Source organism: Bombina bombina, chromosome 4 (assembly GCF_027579735.1).
Source record: "Bombina bombina isolate aBomBom1 chromosome 4, aBomBom1.pri, whole genome shotgun sequence".
NCBI classification, from domain to species: Eukaryota; Metazoa; Chordata; class Amphibia; order Anura; family Bombinatoridae; genus Bombina; species Bombina bombina.
In genome coordinates, this window is record NC_069502.1 from 1082772946 (window position 1) to 1082792945 (window position 20000).

At 35.3% G+C, this 20000-nt stretch overlaps 1 protein-coding gene across 1 annotated transcript in view; it reads right to left on the reverse strand.

The window, feature by feature from the left end:
* The window catches only part of PRKCE (protein kinase C epsilon), a 941255-nt gene that overhangs the window by 344255 nt on the left and 577000 nt on the right, over positions 1 to 20000 (reverse strand). Inside the window, 3 exon segments of the mRNA XM_053712727.1 lie at positions 4134 to 4309; positions 5783 to 5997; positions 8867 to 8963. Coding sequence (XP_053568702.1) covers positions 4134 to 4309; positions 5783 to 5997; positions 8867 to 8963 — 488 coding nt within the window.

The window sequence follows — 20000 nt, forward strand, 5'->3', positions numbered from 1 at the left end:
ATTTGTTCTTTTTAAAGGAAGTATTGTTTACTTTGGGTATTGAGTCTAGTCCTCTTGATAACAAAACTAGTAATCGTTTGAATTCTGTTTTTAAAACTTCTGAGGTTACTCCTGAAGTTTTTCTATTCCAGATGCTATCGCTAATATGATTACTAAAGAATGGTCTAAGCCTGGTACTTCTTTTAACCCTTCTTCTAGGTTTAAGAAGTTGTATCCTTTACCTGTGGCCAATTTAGAGTTTTGGGAAAAAGTCCCTAAGGGTTAATGGGGCTATTTCCACTCTTGCCAAACGTACTACTATTCCTATGGAAGATAGTACTTCTTTTAAGGATCCTTTAGATAGGAAGATTGAATCTTATCTTAGAAGAGCCTATTTACATACTGACTATATTCTTAGACCTGCTATTTCTATGCTGATGTTGGACAGCTTAGCACAGTAGCTATCAGATCCTGATCTGTCTAGCATTGTTCCTTTTACTTCAACATTTTATTTGTGATGCTATATTTGATGTCATTAGCTATTCTAACTAGCTTTATGGCTTAAATATTGGAATGCTGTCATGGTGTCTAAATCTAGATTACTATCTGTATCATTTCAGGGTTATAATTTATTTGGTTCTCAATTTGATTCTATTATTGCCACTATCACTAGGAGAAAGGGAGTTTATTCTGCCTAAAGATAAAGAACTCTAAGAGTAAGTTTAAAGCTCACAATCGTTTTTTGCTCCTTTCATCAGAATAGAGAACAAAAAAACTCTCCTTCCCCTAAGGCCTCTGGCTCTAATTGGAGACCATCTCCGAATTGGAATAAATCCATTTCTTATAAGAAAACCAAATCCAGCCCCTAAGACTGCATGAAGATGCGGCCCTCAAACCAGTTAAATTGGTGGGGGGCAGATTAAAATTGAAATTATTTCAAGACAATTGGACAGATTCTGTTCAAAATCAGTGGATTCAGGATATTGTTTCTCAGGGTATTGAATAGGGTTTCAGATAAGACCTCCCATGGGAAAATTCTTTCTTTCTCATGTTCCAATAAACCCTGTGAAGGCTCAGGCTTTTTGGAAGTGTGTTTCAGACCTAGAGCCTTTCAGGGATGATTGTCCAAGTTCCACAGCAGGAACAGGGTTTGGGTTTTTAATTTCAAATCTGTTTCATTGTCCCAAAGAAAGAAGATTCTTTCAGACCAATCCTGGATCTAAAAATATTATATTGTTTTGTAAGAGTCCCAACTTTCAAGATGGCGACTATAAGGACTATTCTGCCTTTTGTTCAGCAAGGGTCATTTCATGACCACAATAGAATTACAGGACGCATGGTCTTCACATTGCGATTAATCCAGAACACTATCGTTTTCTGAGATTCTCTTTCTAGACAAGCATTACCAATTTGACGCTCTTCCGTTTGGCCTAGCGACAGCTACAAGAATTTTCTCAAGGTTCTCAGTGCCCTTCTATCTGTAATCAGAGAGCAGGGTATTGCGTGCTTCCTTATTTGGACGATATCTTGGTACTAGCTCAATCTTTTAATTTAGCAGAATCTCACACGAAACAACTAGTGTGGTTTCTTCAAAGACATGGTTATAGGATCAATTTACAAAAGAGTTTCTTGATTCCTCAGACAAGGGTCACCTTTTTAGGTTTCCAGATAGAGTCAGTGTCCATGACTCTCTGACAGACAAGAGATGAATTAAGTTGGTTTTTAGCTTGTCTAAACCTTCAGTCTCTATCATTCCCTTCAGTGGCTATGTGCATGGAAGTTTTAGGGTCTCATGACTGCAGGCCTCTGACCGTGATCGCCTTTTGGTCATTTTCATATGAGACCTCTACAGCTTTGCATGTTGCACTAATGGTGCAGGGATTATACTCAGATATCACAGTTTGATATACTTAAATCCCAACACTCAACTCTCCTCTGACTTGGTGGTTAAACCATCACCTTATTGTTCAAGGGGCCTCCTTTGTTCATCCTTCCTGGACTGTGATCTCAACAGATGCAAGTCTTACAGGTAGTTCTGTCTCAAGGGCCGTTATTCCAATCAGGATCTCAAATCTCTAAATTTGAAGGCATGGAAATGAATGTTAGTGCTTAGTCATAGAGGTTTCTCTGACTCGTGATTAGCACTATGATACAGGTTCATAAGTCTGTTTCAAGGAAGATTTATCATCGAGTTTAGAAAACCTATATTTCAAGGTGTTACACTCATGATTATTCTTGGGCATCCTTCAGAATTCCTAGGATTTTACAGTTTCTTCAGGATGGTTTGGATAAGAGGGTTGTCTGCAAATACTTTGAAAGGACAAATCTCTGCTCTTTCTGTCTTGTTTCATAGAAAGATTGCTAAGCTTCCTGATATTCACTGTTTGTTCAGGCTTTGATTCGTATCAAACCTGTTATTAAATCTTCTTCTCCTCTTGGGAGTCGCAATTTGGTATTGAAGATTTTATAGGCTCTCTTTTGAGCCTATGCATTCTCTGGATATTTAAATTAATTTTCTTGGAAGGTGTTAATTTCTTTTGGCTATCTCTTCTGCTAGAAGAGTTTCTTCTGGAATTGTATGCTCTCTCTCTTGTGAGTCCCCTTAATCTGGTTTTCCATCAAGATAAAGCTGTTTTGCGGACTTTGTTAAAAAAAATTCCCTAAAGTTGTGAATTCTAACAACAAGTAATAGGGAAATTGTTTGTTCCTTCCTTGTGTCCTAATCCTAAGAATACTCTTGAAAGATCTTTACATTCCTTGGATGTAGGTAAAGAGCTTTGAAATATTATGTTCATCGCTACTAAAGATTTCAGAAAGAACTTCTAGTGTATTTGTTATTTTTTTATTGGTTCCAAGGAAAGGTCAGAAAGCCTCTGCCATTTCTCTGGCATCTTGGTTGAAACTTTTGATTCACAAAGCTTATTCGGAGGCAGGGCAGTCTCCACCTCAGCAAATTACAGTTCATTCTACTAGATCAGTTGCCAATTCTTGGGCTTTCAAGATGAAGCTTCAGTTGAACAAATTTGCAAAGCAGCAATTTGGTCTTCCTTGCATACATTTACTAAATTTTACCATTTGATGTGTTTGCTTCTTCGGAAGCAGCCTTTGGTAGAAAGGTTCCTCAGGCAGCTGTCTCAGTTCGGATTCTAAAGCCTTTGATTTAATTGTTTTTTATTTTTTTAAGAAAAACAAATATTTTTTGGATTTAATTTCTAAGCATATATTGGCTGTTTTTAGGTTTATCCCTCCCTCTCTAGTGACTCGTGGACTCCACATCTTGGGTATTATATCCCATACGTGACACGTCACTAGCTCATGGACTCTTGGCCACTTACATGAAAGAAAACATAATTTATGTAAGAACTTAACTGATAAATAATTTATTTCATAGTGGCAAGAGTCCATGAGACCCACCCTATTTTTGTGGTCATGTTTTTTTTTGTATAAAAGCACATTATTTTTCCAGTTCCTCTTTTTGTATGCTTTTTACTCCTTTTTTTTTTTAAACCTCACTACTTGGCTATATGTTATAACTGAGGTATGAGTAAGGTGGGAGGTGTATTTATAGGTATTTTGAGGTTTGGGAAACGACTTTGCCCCTCCTGGTAGGAATGATAATCTCATACGTCACTAGCTCATGGACTACCATGACTGCCACTATGAAAGAAATTAATTTATCAGGATAGTTCTTACATAAATTATGTTATATTTCAAATGGCTTTTGCTGTTGCAATGGTTAAGTATGTGCACTGCTTTGGTCTCAGTTTCGGGCATTCTGTCTGCTTGCTAGAAGCAAACATTTTTTATTTAAGAAATTGTGCTTCTATTTTCTGCATTTCAGCAACACATATGATTTGTTTGTTACATCTATTTATTTTGGAAAAGCACAGGACAAACAGATTGTTAGTTCCTAGTACAAAGTAAATTTTAGTCCTCTTGTCCATCCCTGGGGTTCCCTTTGGGATCAATCTCATGATATATTGATCAAATTATGTGACAAAAAACACCTTTAAACTAAATATATGCAGGCCTTTAAGAGGGAAGAAATAAAAATTCTATATAAAACCAAATTAGTACAAGATAGGGAAGTAAGATGAGAAAAAAAATAACAAAAACAAATAAGAGTGTTTGAAAACATAGGGGCTGATTTGTACCCTTGGTCTGGAAGCAGGCAGTAGAGTTGCGTTAGGTAGGGATGCTTTCTTGCTAGGGCTAAAATCCTTTTTTCTGTCATAGTGCAATCAACATCATCATCTTGTAAAATAACATCCTTCTTAAGGACCTTCACAGCGTATACCTCATCTTTACCTTTATATTCCGCTAGCATGACCTGAAACCATAAAAAATGACATCCAGTTAATTTTAAGAATATCCGCACATATGTTCCATATGACTCAATGTATTTAGTCTTGTATTTATTGACTAATGGTCAATACCACAATACCTATTTTGGAATTTCAACATCTGATATCCACAGCTTTAAATTTCTCCTTTATAGTTTGAATAATGAATTATTGAATGTTATGTAAAAACTTTTGATGCTTTTTCAATACAGGGTTTTAGCGAAATCTATACTATCAAAGAATAAGAATCTTGTATATATAAAGACAAGAATAAATGTAAAATGGATCCAATGCTATTTTTTATTATTTGCAACTGTTTACAATTCTATAGTGTATAAGGGATATGAAACCCAAATGTTTTTTTCATGATTCATGATAGAACATGCTATTTTAAGCAACTTTCTAATTTTCTCCTATTATCAATTTTTCTTCGATCTCTTGGTATCTTTATTTGAAAAGCAGAAATGTAAGCTTAGGAGCCGGACCATTTTTGGTTCAGCACCTTGGGTAGCGCTTGTTGATGAAGAAAAATTGATAATCAGGAGTAAATTAGAAAGTTTCCTTAAAGGGGACAGTCAACACCAGAATTTTGTTGTTTAAAAGATAAATAATCAATTATTACCCATTCCCCAGTTTTTTGCTCAGTGATTACCTTGTATCTAAGGAAATAATAGGTCCGGCCAGCACAGCAGTAAATCTGATAAGCTTTTATTCTTCAAACAAGGCAAACAGATACAACATGGAATAGACGTTTATTCCATGGTGTACCTGTTTGCCTTGTATGAAGAATAAAAGCTTATCAGGTTTACTGCTGTGCTGCCGGACCTATTATTCCTTGGATTGTCACTGCAGTTGATTCGCTGTATCTCGGGCATTGCACCCTGTCACTGTGTATGGAAAGGTTGAGAGATGCTGGGTACGGAGGCGCTGATGACGTCATCCGCTTGAGCCGTTCGCTGGGCGCCGACAGATGGGCTGGAGCGGCCGCTGACACTACTGCCTTCAATTTCCTTGTATCTAAGCCTTTGCAGACTGCCCACTTGTTTCAGTTCTTTTGACATACTTGCATTTTAGCCAATCAGTGCTGACTCCTATGGTAACTCCACGTGTGTGAGCTCAATGTTATCTATATGACACACATGAATTAACTTCCTCTAGTGGTAAAAAATTGTCAAAATGCGGCCTTCCAAGGTCTAAGAAATTAGCACATGAGCCTACCTAGGTTTAGCTTTCAACTAAGAATACCAAGAGAACAACGCAAAATTGGTGATAAAAGTAAATTGGAAAGTTGTTTAAAATGACATTGCCCTATCTGAATCATGAAAGAAACAATTTGGGTTTTGATATCCCTTTCATGAGCATCTTAAAAATATTACGTGTCCCAAGTACTACCTTGGATAGATGACCATATTGTTTATATTACTCAGCTAAAAACAAAATGTCTCCAAAATTTTACAAACCTTTCCAAAACTGCCTTTTCCTAATACTTTAATGAAGTTGAAATCTTCCAGCCCTATTCGCTTTGATTGAAGCAGTTTAATTTCCCCGTTCTCTCCATTTTCTCCTAAACTTATCATTTGACAGTCTATTGATGCTGTGGCGCTGCTTTGTGTTCCTCACCCTCGATTATCGAACGACAACGCTTTCCTTATGTTGTTTTCAAGTTCTTTAATTTCTGAGGGGAAAATAATATAGATGAAGAAATTGGTATTAAAATTGTTTGATTTTATGAGAAAATTCTTATTTATTTCTTATTTATTTTGTTCTGTTTTCATATGAACAGGTTTGTCACTATTTTCCTCAATTCAGTTTAATCTTCCCAAAAAGGGTTACATAACAAATTCAGATAGCAGTGGAGCAAATCCTCCATGGTAACTGCAAATTTGTTTTGGTGGAGTGTTTTAAGGAGCTTAATTTAAGTTAAAATACATTTGAAAGCAGAACGGCACACTTAAAAGAGACAGTAAACACCTTGAGATTTCCATATTTAAACTTTAGTTATGTGTAATATAACACCATGCCTGTATATTTTCATGATTTACTTTGTTCCTTTTTCATGTAATTAAAGGGATACTAAACCCAATTTATTTTCAGGGATTCAGATAGAGCATGTAATTTTAAAAGCAACTTTCAATTTACTCCTATTATCAATTTTTCTTTGTTCTTTTGCTATCTTTATTTATTTAAAAAGCAGGAATGTAAATATTTTGGTTCAGAACCTGGGTTATGCTTGCTTATTGGTTTGCTTAATGTAGCCACAAATAAGCAAGCTCTATCCAGGGTGCTGAACCTAATATGGGTCGGCTCATAAGGTTTAAATTCCTGCTTTTTAAATAAAGATAGCAAGAGAAAGAAGAAAATATGATAATAGGAGTCATTTAGAAAGTTTCTTAAAATTGCATGTTCTATCTGAATTATGAAAGAAAAAAATTGGGTTTAGTATCCCTTTAAGCTCAGAAAATGGTAAATGTTCTAACTCTCAGAGCTGGAAAAGCACCCTGCTGACTTCTCAAGACCAGCCCTGCTATATATATCTCTCCCTAATTGGCTTTAACAGATAACTGCAAAGCAATTTACTGTGTACTAACATAATGACCATGGACTAGCCTTAGTTGTCTGCAGACTCAAGACCAGGTTGGTTTCTACAAATAAGGCAAGTGGTGGCTATTGAAAAAACAACGTGTTATTTTGTTTTAAAAATGTTTAGACTTGGTAGATATGTCTTTCTATAGCAACGATGGGCAACTTCTTCACACATGGGGGCCACAGCTCAATATTTTAGAAGCCTTAAAGGGACATGAAACCCAAATTGTTTTCTTTCATTATTTGGACAGAGCATGCAATTTTAAATAACTTTACAATTTCTTTTTATTATCTAATTAGTTTTGTTCTCTTTGTATCCTTTGTTTTAAAAGTAGTACATGAGGTAGGCTCAGAAGCTGCTGATTGGTGGCTGCACATATATTCCTCTTGTCCCTGGCTTTCAACTAGCTCCCAGTAGTGCATTACTGCTCCTTTAACAAAGGATGCCAAAAGAATGAAGCAAATTACATAATAGAAGTAAATTGGAAAAGTTCTTTCAAATTGTATGATCTGTCAAAATCATGAAAGAAAAAACTTTGGGGTTTATGTCCCTTTAAGGACTGTATTTAAATGTATGTGTATTAAAAACACAATAATATAGCTCATAAAAACATCCAGACACACAGAGTCAGGTTTAGTTATGGTTGCAGGAAACACTTTGAATGCTGTTTCCCTTTCAATATTTTTTTTTGAGTTGTGGCCTCCCTGTTTGACCTTTTTACATAAATCCCCAAAGCCACACATTTTAAAATTCCAACTTTCCCCCCCTGGGGAGATAAAAAAAACTAATGCAAAGGGCCACATGTGACCCATGGGCCCGCTGTTTGGCCATTCCTGTTCTATAGCAACAGAAAAAAAAAGTTAAAGGGACACTGAACTCAATTGTTTTCTTTTATGATTCAGATAGAGCAGGCAATTTTAAGCAACTTTCTAATTTACTCATATTATCAAATTTTCTTAGTTCTCTTGCTATCTTTATTTGAAAAGCAGGAATGTAAGCGTAGGAGTCGGACGATTTTTGGGTTCAGCGCCTGAGTAGCGCTTGCTGATTGGTGGCTACATAATGATATGTGGGTGAAATTATGTTTTTCTATTTAACTGCATAGTATACTAATAAATATATATATATCAGTAATATACATCTTATACATCTTTATACATCAAACTGTTGGGCCCCTCAGCCAAACCCCTTTATTTCCCTCCCTGTATGCCCTGCCTCCTTTGTGGTCCACCCCTGTCCCAACACTGTGTGTCCTTTATAAAGAATAACACTATATATTACACCTTCTGATACCATAAACACATTTTTTATCATCTAAATACATTATGTTCATTGCACCTTTTCATGCCCTCATCCCTGACAGTGTTAGCCCCCCAAAAGGGAGTGGCATGGGGTGGGTACCCCTCTTGACCTTGGTTATATGCTTTTCAAGAACAAGTACACATGGAGAATTATTTTATAAGGACTTGGAAGATCTCTATACTGCATATTCTATATAAAACTCTATAACAATATTTACTTAAAGGGACATTTTAAACAACCTTCACATTTACTTATTTTATTTAAGTTGGTATTCTTTGTTGAAGAAGCAGCAATGCACCACTGGGAGCCAGCTAAATGCATTGAGTGAGACAATAACATGAGGCGTATATGTGCAGCCCCCAATTAGCAGCTCATGAGTCTACCTAGGTATCCTTTTCAACAAAAGATACAAAGAGAACAAACAAATTAGATAATAGAAATAAATTGGAAAGTTGTTTACAATCACATGTTTTATCTGAATACTGAAAGAAAAAAAATTGGGTTCACATTGGAGGCAAAGGCTAATTTATACATGTATATATATATATATATATATGTATATATAATAGCTACATAAGCTATATTTATTAATTAATTTATTTAATTATTATATTTATTTAATAAAAAAATAAGAGAGAGAAAAAAAAATAATTCAAACCCTGATCGCATGGAGATGTTGGTGCTGATTTTGACCTGTCGTCTTCAACTGACGGACCCCCGGGGACTGGTGGTTGAATCTCAGTTCCAGGAATTAACTGATAAAAACCATGATATAACATTGTAAAGTGATAATTACATAATACAAGGTATTCAACATATTTTAGTTAAGAAAACATTTATTATTGATTTGATAACGTACAGTAAAGTTTAACAATTCTTTGATTTCAGTTTATATTATTGACAGGAAATGATCTGATGTTAATGAACTCATAAAATGAATACAAATTTGCCATGATTATCATATCACAAGAATAGTACTCATTACCAATAATAAGTAGGCAGTAGGTTAAACTTGTCCTCTAGTTATGAACTCTTTTTAAATACTAAATATGAATCAAACCCTGTATAAATAAAAAAGTGTTATCAAAGACTTGATTAAAAAAAAAAGTGATGTTGGTTTAAACCAGGGATACTAAAACTAATAAAAGAAACCAGTGTTAAATGGACAACCCACAATTTCTCTTTCATGATTCAGATAGAACATACAATTCTAAACAACTTTCTAATTTACTTATATTATCAAATTGTCTTTACTTTTTTCTGTTATACTTTGTGGAAAAGCAGGAAGGTAAGCTCAGGAGTGTGCACGTCTCTGCAGTACTATATGTCAGTAGTTTTGCAACAATGTTATACATTAGCAAGAGCACTAGATTGCAGCACTATTTCCTGTCATGTAGTGTTGCAGAAGTGCACACTTCCTATCTAGATATATCTTCAACAAAGAATAACAAGAGAACAAAGCTAATTTGATAATAGAAGTAAATTAGAAACTTATTTAAAATGGTATATTCTATCTGAATCATGAAATAATTTTTTTGGATTTCACGTCCTTTTAATATAGAAAAGACATAAAATACAATAACCCTTTTAAAAAACAACAACACTATTTTACCATTATTTTCCATTCCGTACATTGTATCTGCGCAGTATTTATGCACTAGTTTGTAACACAATTTTCCCTATGCGTTTGTGCTTTCTTTTGCCTTGTGATTTGAGCTGCTTTTTATTTTCTCTCCGTATTTAATATGATCTGGTCTTTGTAAAACCCGTAAATCTGTGCCAGCTTCGGCGCAGTGCCGTTTAATAGAGTCTGTCATGCCACTGTCCCATGACTTTCCTACTTAGCAGAAATTGGCACAGACTCACGGGGTGCATGGTTAAGGTCTGTGGGAATATAAATAAGAAATACTTGGAGTAGTGTTATTGTTTTTTTGTTTTTATATTTCTCAAAGAGATTTCATTTTCTTTGTTCTGAGACATAACCCTGGCCAGCATCAAGCAACACAGACTATTTGTTTTTTTTTCAATAATATACTTGTATGTGTTTTTTTCTTCACAGAGGTCAAATAAATATTTTATTTAGAAAAGTTTTGTTTTAAAGGGACATTATACACTAGATTTTTCTTTGCATAAATGTTTTGTAGATGATCCATTTATATAGCCCATACAGTTTTTTTTTTTGTTTTTTTTTAATGTATAGTTTTGCTTATTTTAAAATAACATTGCTCTGATTTTCAGACTTCTAACCAAGCCCCAAAGTTTTAGGAGAATACTGATGTCTACCTACTCCAGCTTGCTTCTGTTTGTGTAAAGGGTCTTTTCATATGCAAAGGAAGGGGGAGAGGGAGTGTCTTATTTGCCACTTGCAGTGGGTGTTCCAGTAAGCTTTTAAACAGAGCTAAACTGGAAGCTTCTAAGTAAGTTTTTAAACAGTTTTATTCGTGATTTTTATATAAGTATCTGTGCATATTATTCTTACAGTAGTGTCTATTACATGCAGTTATATTAAAATTGGTGTATACTGTCCCTTTAAGATGCAAACTTGAATTTCAATTCAATAATGTAGGAAAGATTTTGCTTCTAATTTTGGATTTAACAGAGAGCAGCTTCGGATCTTACAGAAATGATATTGCTATATCTCTCCTGCAGGTTCTCTATTATGTAACTTGTTGGATTTATTAAAGGGAAATTATACTCCAGTTTTATTCACCATACAAAGAGTCTTAGGCATTAAAAATATAATGTATTTTCATTATTTAAAGGGATACTAAATCCAAATTTTTACTTTTATGATTCAGATAGAGCATGCAATTATAAGCAACTTTCTAACAACTAGATTACGAATTTTATATGACGGTTTTAACGCTGAAAAAATGGCAATTTCAGCATAAAAAAATGTAACGCAGCCATTACGAGTCTTGTCGGTATAGCTATACCGCAAGCATTTTAGCCTGTAACTCAACGTCAATCTCGCACTCAAAAAAATAAAGTTTTTTGTGTGGGATTTCCATAGCGCCGGTATTACAGGTTGTGCGGTGAGGCTAAAATGCTTGCGTTCCAGCCTATACCGGCACGATCCATTCCGCTATCTGAGACTAGTAGAGTTTTGTGCAACAAAACTGTCCCACAAAACTCATAACTAAAATGTTACCAAGTACATTAACACCCATAAACTACCTATTAACCCCTAAACCACCACCCCGCATCGCAAACACTATAATAAAGTTATTAACCCCTAATATGCTGCTTCTGACATCGCCACCACTAATAAAAGTTATTAACCCCTATTTCACCGCTCCCCGACATCGCCACCACTAAATAAAGTTATTAACCCCTAAACCTCTGGCCTCCCACATCACTGCAACTAAATAAACCTATTAACCCCTAAACCGCCAGCCCCCCACATCGCAAAAAACTAAATTAAACTATTAACCCCTAAACCTAACAACCCCCTAACTTTAAATTAAAATTACAATATCCCTATCTTAAAATAAATAAAAACTTACCTGTGAAATTAAAAAAAAAACTAAAGTTTAAACTAACAAGTAACCTAACATAACTATTATACTAAACTATTATACTAAAATTTAAAAAAAACTACCAATTAAATAAACTAAACTACACATTAAAAAAAAACTAACACTACTAAAAACATTAAATCTAAAATTACAAAAAATAAAAAATACTAAATTACAAAAAAAAACAACACTAAATTACAAAAAATAACAAACGAAATTGTAAAAAGCAGGAATGTAAGCTTAAAAGCCAGGCCATTTTGGTTCAGAACACTCGGTAGCAGGTGCTGAACCAAAAATAGGCCAGCTCTTGAGCTTGCAATCCTGCTTTTTCAAATAAAGATGCCAAGAGAATGAAGAAAAGTTGATAATTAGATTAAATTAGAAAGTTGCTTAAAACTGCATGCTCTATCTGAATCATGAAAGAAAAAATGTGGGTTTAGTGTCCCTTTAAGTTAACCACTTCTGTACTTTAACTTAAAAATAAAACGTTTTTCCCTGCCCTATTAAATCCCTGCTTCTGAACTTTGACCATGAAACATTCTTTACAGTGATTATAAATTTGTATCTCTCTCTAAGTGGCCAAAATAAATGTGCAAAGCACATAAACACAACCAAAAAGCTTTTCAATGGGTTTGGCCCTGGGCTGCAAAAGATTGCAAATTGTCAAAACAAAATGATTGTTTTTATTCTGTATCAAGTGATCCCATTTATTTGACTTTTACCTTGATTCTCTGCACACACGTAGGCCTAGATTACGAGTGGAGCGCTATTTTTTTTTTTTTATTAATTTTTTTATTGAGGAGTTGTACAATACAGTTATTACTTAATAGTATACAGTAGTGTTGAAATGCAGAAGAATAATACAAACATTGCTCATTAAAAATACAATCATGCATTTTTGCACATCTTAAGTTACAACCCTCATTTTCTTATTTTTATTGTCCCTAATTGCTTCAGTTCAGACTACTTTTGGGTCTATAATTTTTAGTATATGTATATGTAAAAGGGCAAGTAGGGAAATGATAGGTAAAACAAGTCAATAACCATATTAACAATATATTCTGAAGCTTTTAACTTAAAAGCCAATACCACACCTTATAACATCAATGTTCATTTTATTTTTATAGCACCCTATGCAAATCTATGTTGGGTGTAGGAAAGGGGCACACCCACCCCGCTGCAGGGGATCTATAATTACATAGCTAGGATCATGCAACCCAAAGTGTTTACTAAGGTTGGGGACTGGTGACTGGTCTAATGTTTGATTAATAATCCCTGTTTATTGTTCAGGGTCGGTGGAGCGCAGACTGCAATATTAACCCCGGAGATAGGTAGCTGCAGGAAGCATCATTTTCTAAATCTCCAAGGGATGTGGACTTAAATGTGTAGATCTTGTCTGCTCTGGATTCTAACTTCATGATATTACATAATTATCCCTCATTCTCCACACTATTCTTTTCATGCCCTCTCCCGCGGCTTCGGCCGCTAGCCACGTGGAGAAGGGGGTGTTTCAATATTGTGCATGTGTAATGAAGGAATGATAGAGCCTCTAAGCAGTGGATATGCCTTTCTAATGTGAGAACAGTGTTAACAATATAATACATAAAATACAGTACAGCAGAACTATAGAGTATAAACTGATTAAATAAAACATCTAGGAGGAAGCTAGAGCATTCGGTTCAATACATACTGCATAGGAGTCCCGGTTTGGCATTATTTATGTTATAACGTAGGTAGCAATGAAGGCAAGCTGCTTCTGCTCTATTATATGTATCTCCCTCCTGCTCACTACTATCTATCCTGCCATTTCTCAGCTAGAGTGCGAAGATTCAAGAAACAAACAACAGATAAAAAACAGTTTAACATACTTGAATGTCCCGGCAATGTCCTCACTATTATTGTGTGACAAGGGGTGAATATAGCATTATCATCTGTTCTCAAAGTTTAGCCCCAAGAATTTGTCCCTGACAGAGGCTGAGTCTTTCCAGCTGTATGGAAGAGATCCTGGAAACTGCTGGTGCAGTGCCACAAGATTGATTGTATGTTCTGGTCACTCTGTTCTAGTGTCCCAACGTGATTTCCCGGGAGCAAGATATGACCAAGTTGTTTGCGGCGGGCTTCTGGTTCCTCCGGTGTTCCCTTTGTAAGAAGAGCTGGCTTTATGTGTACAACCTTCTTGTGCAAAACAGTGTTAGGAGCCCTGGGGTAATTCCGGTTTGCTGTCTTGGCTTCGTGGGGAGTCCCCATTGACTCCCCCTCGGCTGCACTATGTAGTGGTCGTTCTCCCGCTTGTAGCCAGCTTACCCCGGCGTCCGCTTTAATGGTGATCTTTGTTTTCAGCCAGGATCCTGAGTCTAGGCACTCAGGTGATGTTCCATATAATTTCTCCAACTTCGCCTCCCTATGCTGTAGCTTATGCAGTATTGCAGGCTTGATCACCGGGTGTCGGAGGCTGTCCTGCCATGTGTCTGATTCTGGTGACAACGTAATTTTCTCGCCCTCATTAGGTGCATTCACTGCACTCACGGCATTCCATCGACTCATCAAGTAATCATATGGAGCTCCAGCAATAAGTCGTTCACACCATTCTTCAAATCTGGCCATGCGGGAGTCTATATTATTTTGTGGTGCGATTTCCTCTGCGGGGGCCATTTTAATTACAGGAGTGTATAAATCTCTTGCACCCAATACCCCTGTTGTTACCGGTTGTCTTTGTTGCGAGTATGCTCCCCCTTGTGAGAAGATGTTGTCTGTGTGGGCTATATCGAGATGGTTGGTGTCGGCAAAGAACCTCGGCGTACCGAGGGGGGTAGCGCTACCTGTAATGAGCCGCCGCTCCAGGCCTCTTCTGTCTTGTCCCCTGCTCCGGTGTCAAAAATACAGTGCAGTTAAAAATATACGGTATGCCACTGAGTGCTGGTGCCCAATGATGGGCAAAGCAGATACTTGTACTGTAAAAAGGCTCCCAAAATCGGCGGTTTTTTAGAATATCAACAGGAGCTCAGGGAAAGTGCGACCGACCAGGATCGCTGCTAAGACACGCCCCCGAGTGGAGCGCTATTTTAACATGTGCCCATTAAGGGAAAATGTGCCCGTTTACGGGCGCACGTTAAATAGCCAGCCAATACAAGTGGTTGGTTAATGCACCTGGAAGCTTGCGGTTTCACTTTGGGCAAAAGTTAAAATATGCCCCTATTGCACCTAAAATAAATAGTACTGTGCATTTAAATGTAAAATAAAAATGAGCATTTTTAATTATAAATAAAAAAAAAAAAAAAAGCTGCACGTAGCAGTTATAAAGGGTTACAGTGAGGGGGATATGGGGGTGTTAGAAAAAAATGGCATCTAAAGTGCCTTTACATTGAGGTCAATGGGCGACTGTGTTTTCACTTTAAATATATATGTATATGCTTTTATATATATATATATATATATATATATATATATATATATATATATATATATATATATGTGTATGTGTGTGTGTGTGTTTATATGTGTATATACACATATAAACACATAAATATATTCATATACATATATATTTATTTATTGCTGCCCAACGCTGTGGGATTTGCCCTCTGCACTGCGTTAGGTGGTTTGCCATGTCTATCTGCATAAGAACGAGGCTCCCATTGAAGCCTATGGAAGCGCGCTCTCTTAAGTGCTTGGCTTCAGGGCATTTACGTGCGCTGGTATTACGGAGTGGAGCGCAAGTACCACGCTCGCGTAAGCGCAATATTGTGCTCCACTCGTAATCTAGCCCTTAGTGTTATAGAAGAAGCTCGGAAATCTAAAATGTCAAAACTTTATGTCATCTAGTTTTTAATCTATACGGGTTTGTAATTTTTCAAATAGCCGTCATTTTTGGGTGTATATGAGTATACCAATAGCCAATGACCTCAGGCTAGAATTGAGATAAATTAATAAAACAAAATACATTTTGTTCAGAACAAAACATGCTTTATTTGATATTAAGGGTTTTGGAAGTTAAACTTTCAAGGTTGTGAGAACAAAATATTAAAAAATGATTTCTATTAAAATAAAAAGTTTGTAAATTGATATTGTAAATTGAGATCCCAATGTGCTTGTATATTAGTTTTTTTATTTTTTTATTGCTAGATTCAGAATCTGTATTATTACATGCGTAATACCTATCTTTGCTGTTTATTTTGACCAAGATATATATATATATACACACAATACATTTATTTAATATATTGTAAAATTTAAATAAATCATTTTCTCCTGAAGGTTGTGACTCACACATTTCACACTTTACAATTTGCTTTGTTTCTTTTTCCACCCTTTACTTTTCAACTGTCGGAGATTGTGTGCCAGTCTAATGCAGGGGTTAATTTCAACTATAAAGCTTTTCATTAGCCTTCTTTTTTGTGTACCTTTTTGGCCATCTCTGTCCAAGAAAGTGCTTATGGTAGAATTCAGATTATATTTTATAAATTATTTCAACACCACACCAAACAAGCTAATACACAAGTCACTACTTTATATTAACACTAAACTATTTAGAAAAAGACTGACACCAACTATTCTTCCAGAGCTGAACCCAAACAGATGCTTAGCACCCTAGTATTGACAAGCCAAGTTCAAACAGGTTCAGACATACCCAAAAAGTCAAGGCCAAGTACCTAACACTATCATATATAGCCCTAAATCTTAGTACCTTTTATATTTGTGAATTGTTTTTTTTTGTTGTGATTGCATTAAACCGCTAGACAAATCATATATAAGGTTTTCACTTTTTTTTCAGTTTTAGAAACAACTAAAGAGAAACATATCTCAACTTTATGATGTACCCTTAAATGATGTATCGAAGGTATGATAAGACTGAATTTTATGAATATAAAACCACTATCAATCTCAGGAAAATATCCAGCCAAAATAAATTCTCAAAATATTTGTTATTGTTGATATTTCACTACTATCTAGTGTAAAATCAGGAAGTTGCACATTGCTATAAATAACATTTACTAAAAATATAAGATCCTATTGAGATCCCAATTTTAAAATTTGTTGTGCACGCTCTTAAAATATTAAGGAACAACACTTTTTTAAAAAAAATTTAAAGCATGTATTTTGGGAAAGTTTTTTAGTTTTTTAAATTTTTGTGTCCTGGACGATGAAATGTTAACTTCATCAAATATTCCCATGTGACAAATAAAATAAAAATCTGTTTTGTACTGAGCAAGGTTTATTTTTTGGTTCATTGAAGTATCTCAATCCTAGCACCAGATAAAATGTTTTTTGTATATTACTGCACTTAAAAAAATGTGATTTTTGTACATTTAAAACGCTAAGTAAAAATTGTTTGAAAGAGAACCAACCACTTGACATGGAATTTTCCAATGGAGAGAATAATTGTTGATGTACCTAAAAATTGATTAGTAATATCCTTTAAATGTGGTTCAAATAAATTTTTTGTGGTAATTTTGCAATTTTTAGAGAAAAACACATTGCTACAAAAGAAGGTTAAAAGGACATAAAACAAACGTAATTCCAATAAAATGTTGAATTAATTTAAACATAACAACACTGCAACATACATTTACTATTTATTTATTTAGCTTTCTTGTACTGTAAAATACCTCAAAAAGCGTTCCGCTGCACCTCCTCCCAGTGAGTCTGGAGATAAAACTGCTATTAACATTATTTCATGCACTAGTATTTATCCCCCAAATTATCATTTAGCCATGTATTCTCTTAAGGTGGATTAATAATGTTGCTGCTTATGAAAAAGAAATGATTGCAGTAGCAGTGAGGATATTAGTGGTTTAGGCGTGGATATTATTATAGGATAGAAATCAGCAATGTGTGCTTTTACAATAACTTACAGCTAGTAGACTGCCTTTCTGCACCGATAGACTGTGAGCCTATAAGAAAATTAATGTGTCATATAAATATAAGCATATGAATGAGTATATCAATATATATATATATTATTGAATTATAGCGTGGAGAATAAAAATAATTTTGATTTGTCTTAAAAAATCAATTATAGTTTAATAACTGTATAAAACAAGGGTTGAACCATCTTAAAGGGACATTAAAGGGCCAGTAAACCTAGCAAATAATGTTATATAATTCTGCACATAGTGCAGAATTATATAACATTAGCTTAGAGCCAGGTTTCTAAAGCAAGTTGTTAGATAGATATTTAGCAAAGAAAATAGAACGCCGCTCTTGGCTCTACTGAGTGGGTCTGTTTTCTTCTCCTAAGCACATCTGGGCACGCTGTCTAATCACAGCCGACCCGATCGCGCTAATAAACTCAATGTAGCTTGCTCCAGCTACCAGACCAGAGCGAGAGCGAGCTACATTGTTTTTAATAGCGCGATCGGGCGCACTGTGACTAGACAGAGTGCCTGCGATGCGCTTAGCAGAAGAAAACAGACCCGCCCAGTAGAGCCAAGAGCAGCGTTCTGTTTTCTTTGCTAATTATATATCTAACAATTTGCTTTAGAAACCTAGCGCTAAGCTAATGTTATATAAGTATGCACTATGTGCAGAATTATATAACATTATTTTCTAGGTTTACTGGCCCTTTAAACACTTTGAGATGATAATATAAAATTATAAATTGTATATAATATAAAAAAAACTCTGCAATAGACTTTTATTGTTTATTTTGTCCTATTTTCCTATAATTCCATTATGAAATTGTGAGCTTTTCAGTTCCTGTTAGAAATGAAAGTGCAGAACACTGTTATATACCACACAACCATTGGCTGCACACTCTAGTGACCTATTTATACCTGTCACTAATTGGCCACACCAGAGAAGGTAACCTAAGTTACAATATTGCAGCTCTGATTGTTTTATAGAAACTAAAACTTAACTTATTTTGTCAATATATAAACAGCTATGTTATTCTCAGACTAATCTTTTCTTTGAACGCATCATTCTATCTAGTATTTATTTATTGTTTAAAGTGAAGGTAAACAGGGGCACTTTCATTCATCAAAGTTTACAAAGCAGCCGTTTTGTTAAAAAAATTACCTTTTTTTCTTTTCACTGCTACAGCAGCTTCCCCCACATAGAGATCCTCTATTCACACGTCAGCAATGACTAATCCAGCTTCCTCCAATCACAGCTTTCCCCCAGGGTAGTCATTCACTTTGATGAATGAAAGTGCCAATGTTTTTAATAGTATTTTTAAAAAACGGGCTTCCATTTACCAAAGTTTACCTTCACTTTAATGTCCCTTTAAGGGAAAAGAAAATTAGCAGGAAGGGTTTTAACCCTATCTTTCTTCTCCTGCACTGTTGTAAACATTATTGTATGCTCCTACACCATATATATGTACAGGATTGTGATTGGTTAGAAAATGACCTTTTGTAGCTGGGGTAGAGGAAAATCAGTGAAAAAAAAACTATGAATGATATTATGGGGCCGATTTATCATTTGTCGGACTGACATGATCCGCTGTAATGGAACATGCCGCCCAACATCGCTAAATGCCGACAGCATACACTGTCAGCATTTAACATTGCATAAGCAGTTCTGGTGATCTGCTTGTGCAATGCTGCCCCCTGCAGATTTGCAGCCAATCGACCGCTAGCAGGGGGTGTCAATCAACCCGATTTTATGAGATTGGGCGGATTAATGTCCGCCGCCTCAGAGGAGGCGTACGAGTTAAGGAGCAGCGGTCTTAAGACTGAAGGCTCGCGCAGAAACAGGTGCATTAGGCACCATTCGGGGCATGTTAAATCTGCCCCTTTGTGTTTAATGTCCATTTAACAATTTTCTGAAACAGTAACACTGTAAACAAGGTAACTGTAATGAGCCTTTATCTGTTATCATAATCTGTTTCTACATTAAATCAACTTGCAAAAATGTGTTTGCTTTGAATTGTTTACCAACGTAAACAGAATTAGGAAATGAAGATGTTATCTATGAAATTCTTTAAGATCTTGCATAATCTGAATTACAACTACAACATCAGCAAATGAATATGCTGATGCTAAGAAACGTGCCTTACAAAGCATCAACACTAGTCACATGTAGTTGGCAAAAGAAGCAGTTTACAGGTATCCGCACTGTTTTTTTCAGAATAAGTTAATACAAATCTTGGTCTTTTGTTCAATATATTTGTATGTTTAAAAATTGAAAATAAAATTTGTGACAAAAACATGATAAAAAATAATAATCAAAAAGCTTTAGATAATCTCAGCTATGCTGATCTTAAATTAGCTATTCATTGTTATTTATAAACTTACTAGTCCTAAAGCCCGTTGACACGGGCCGTGTTGTGTG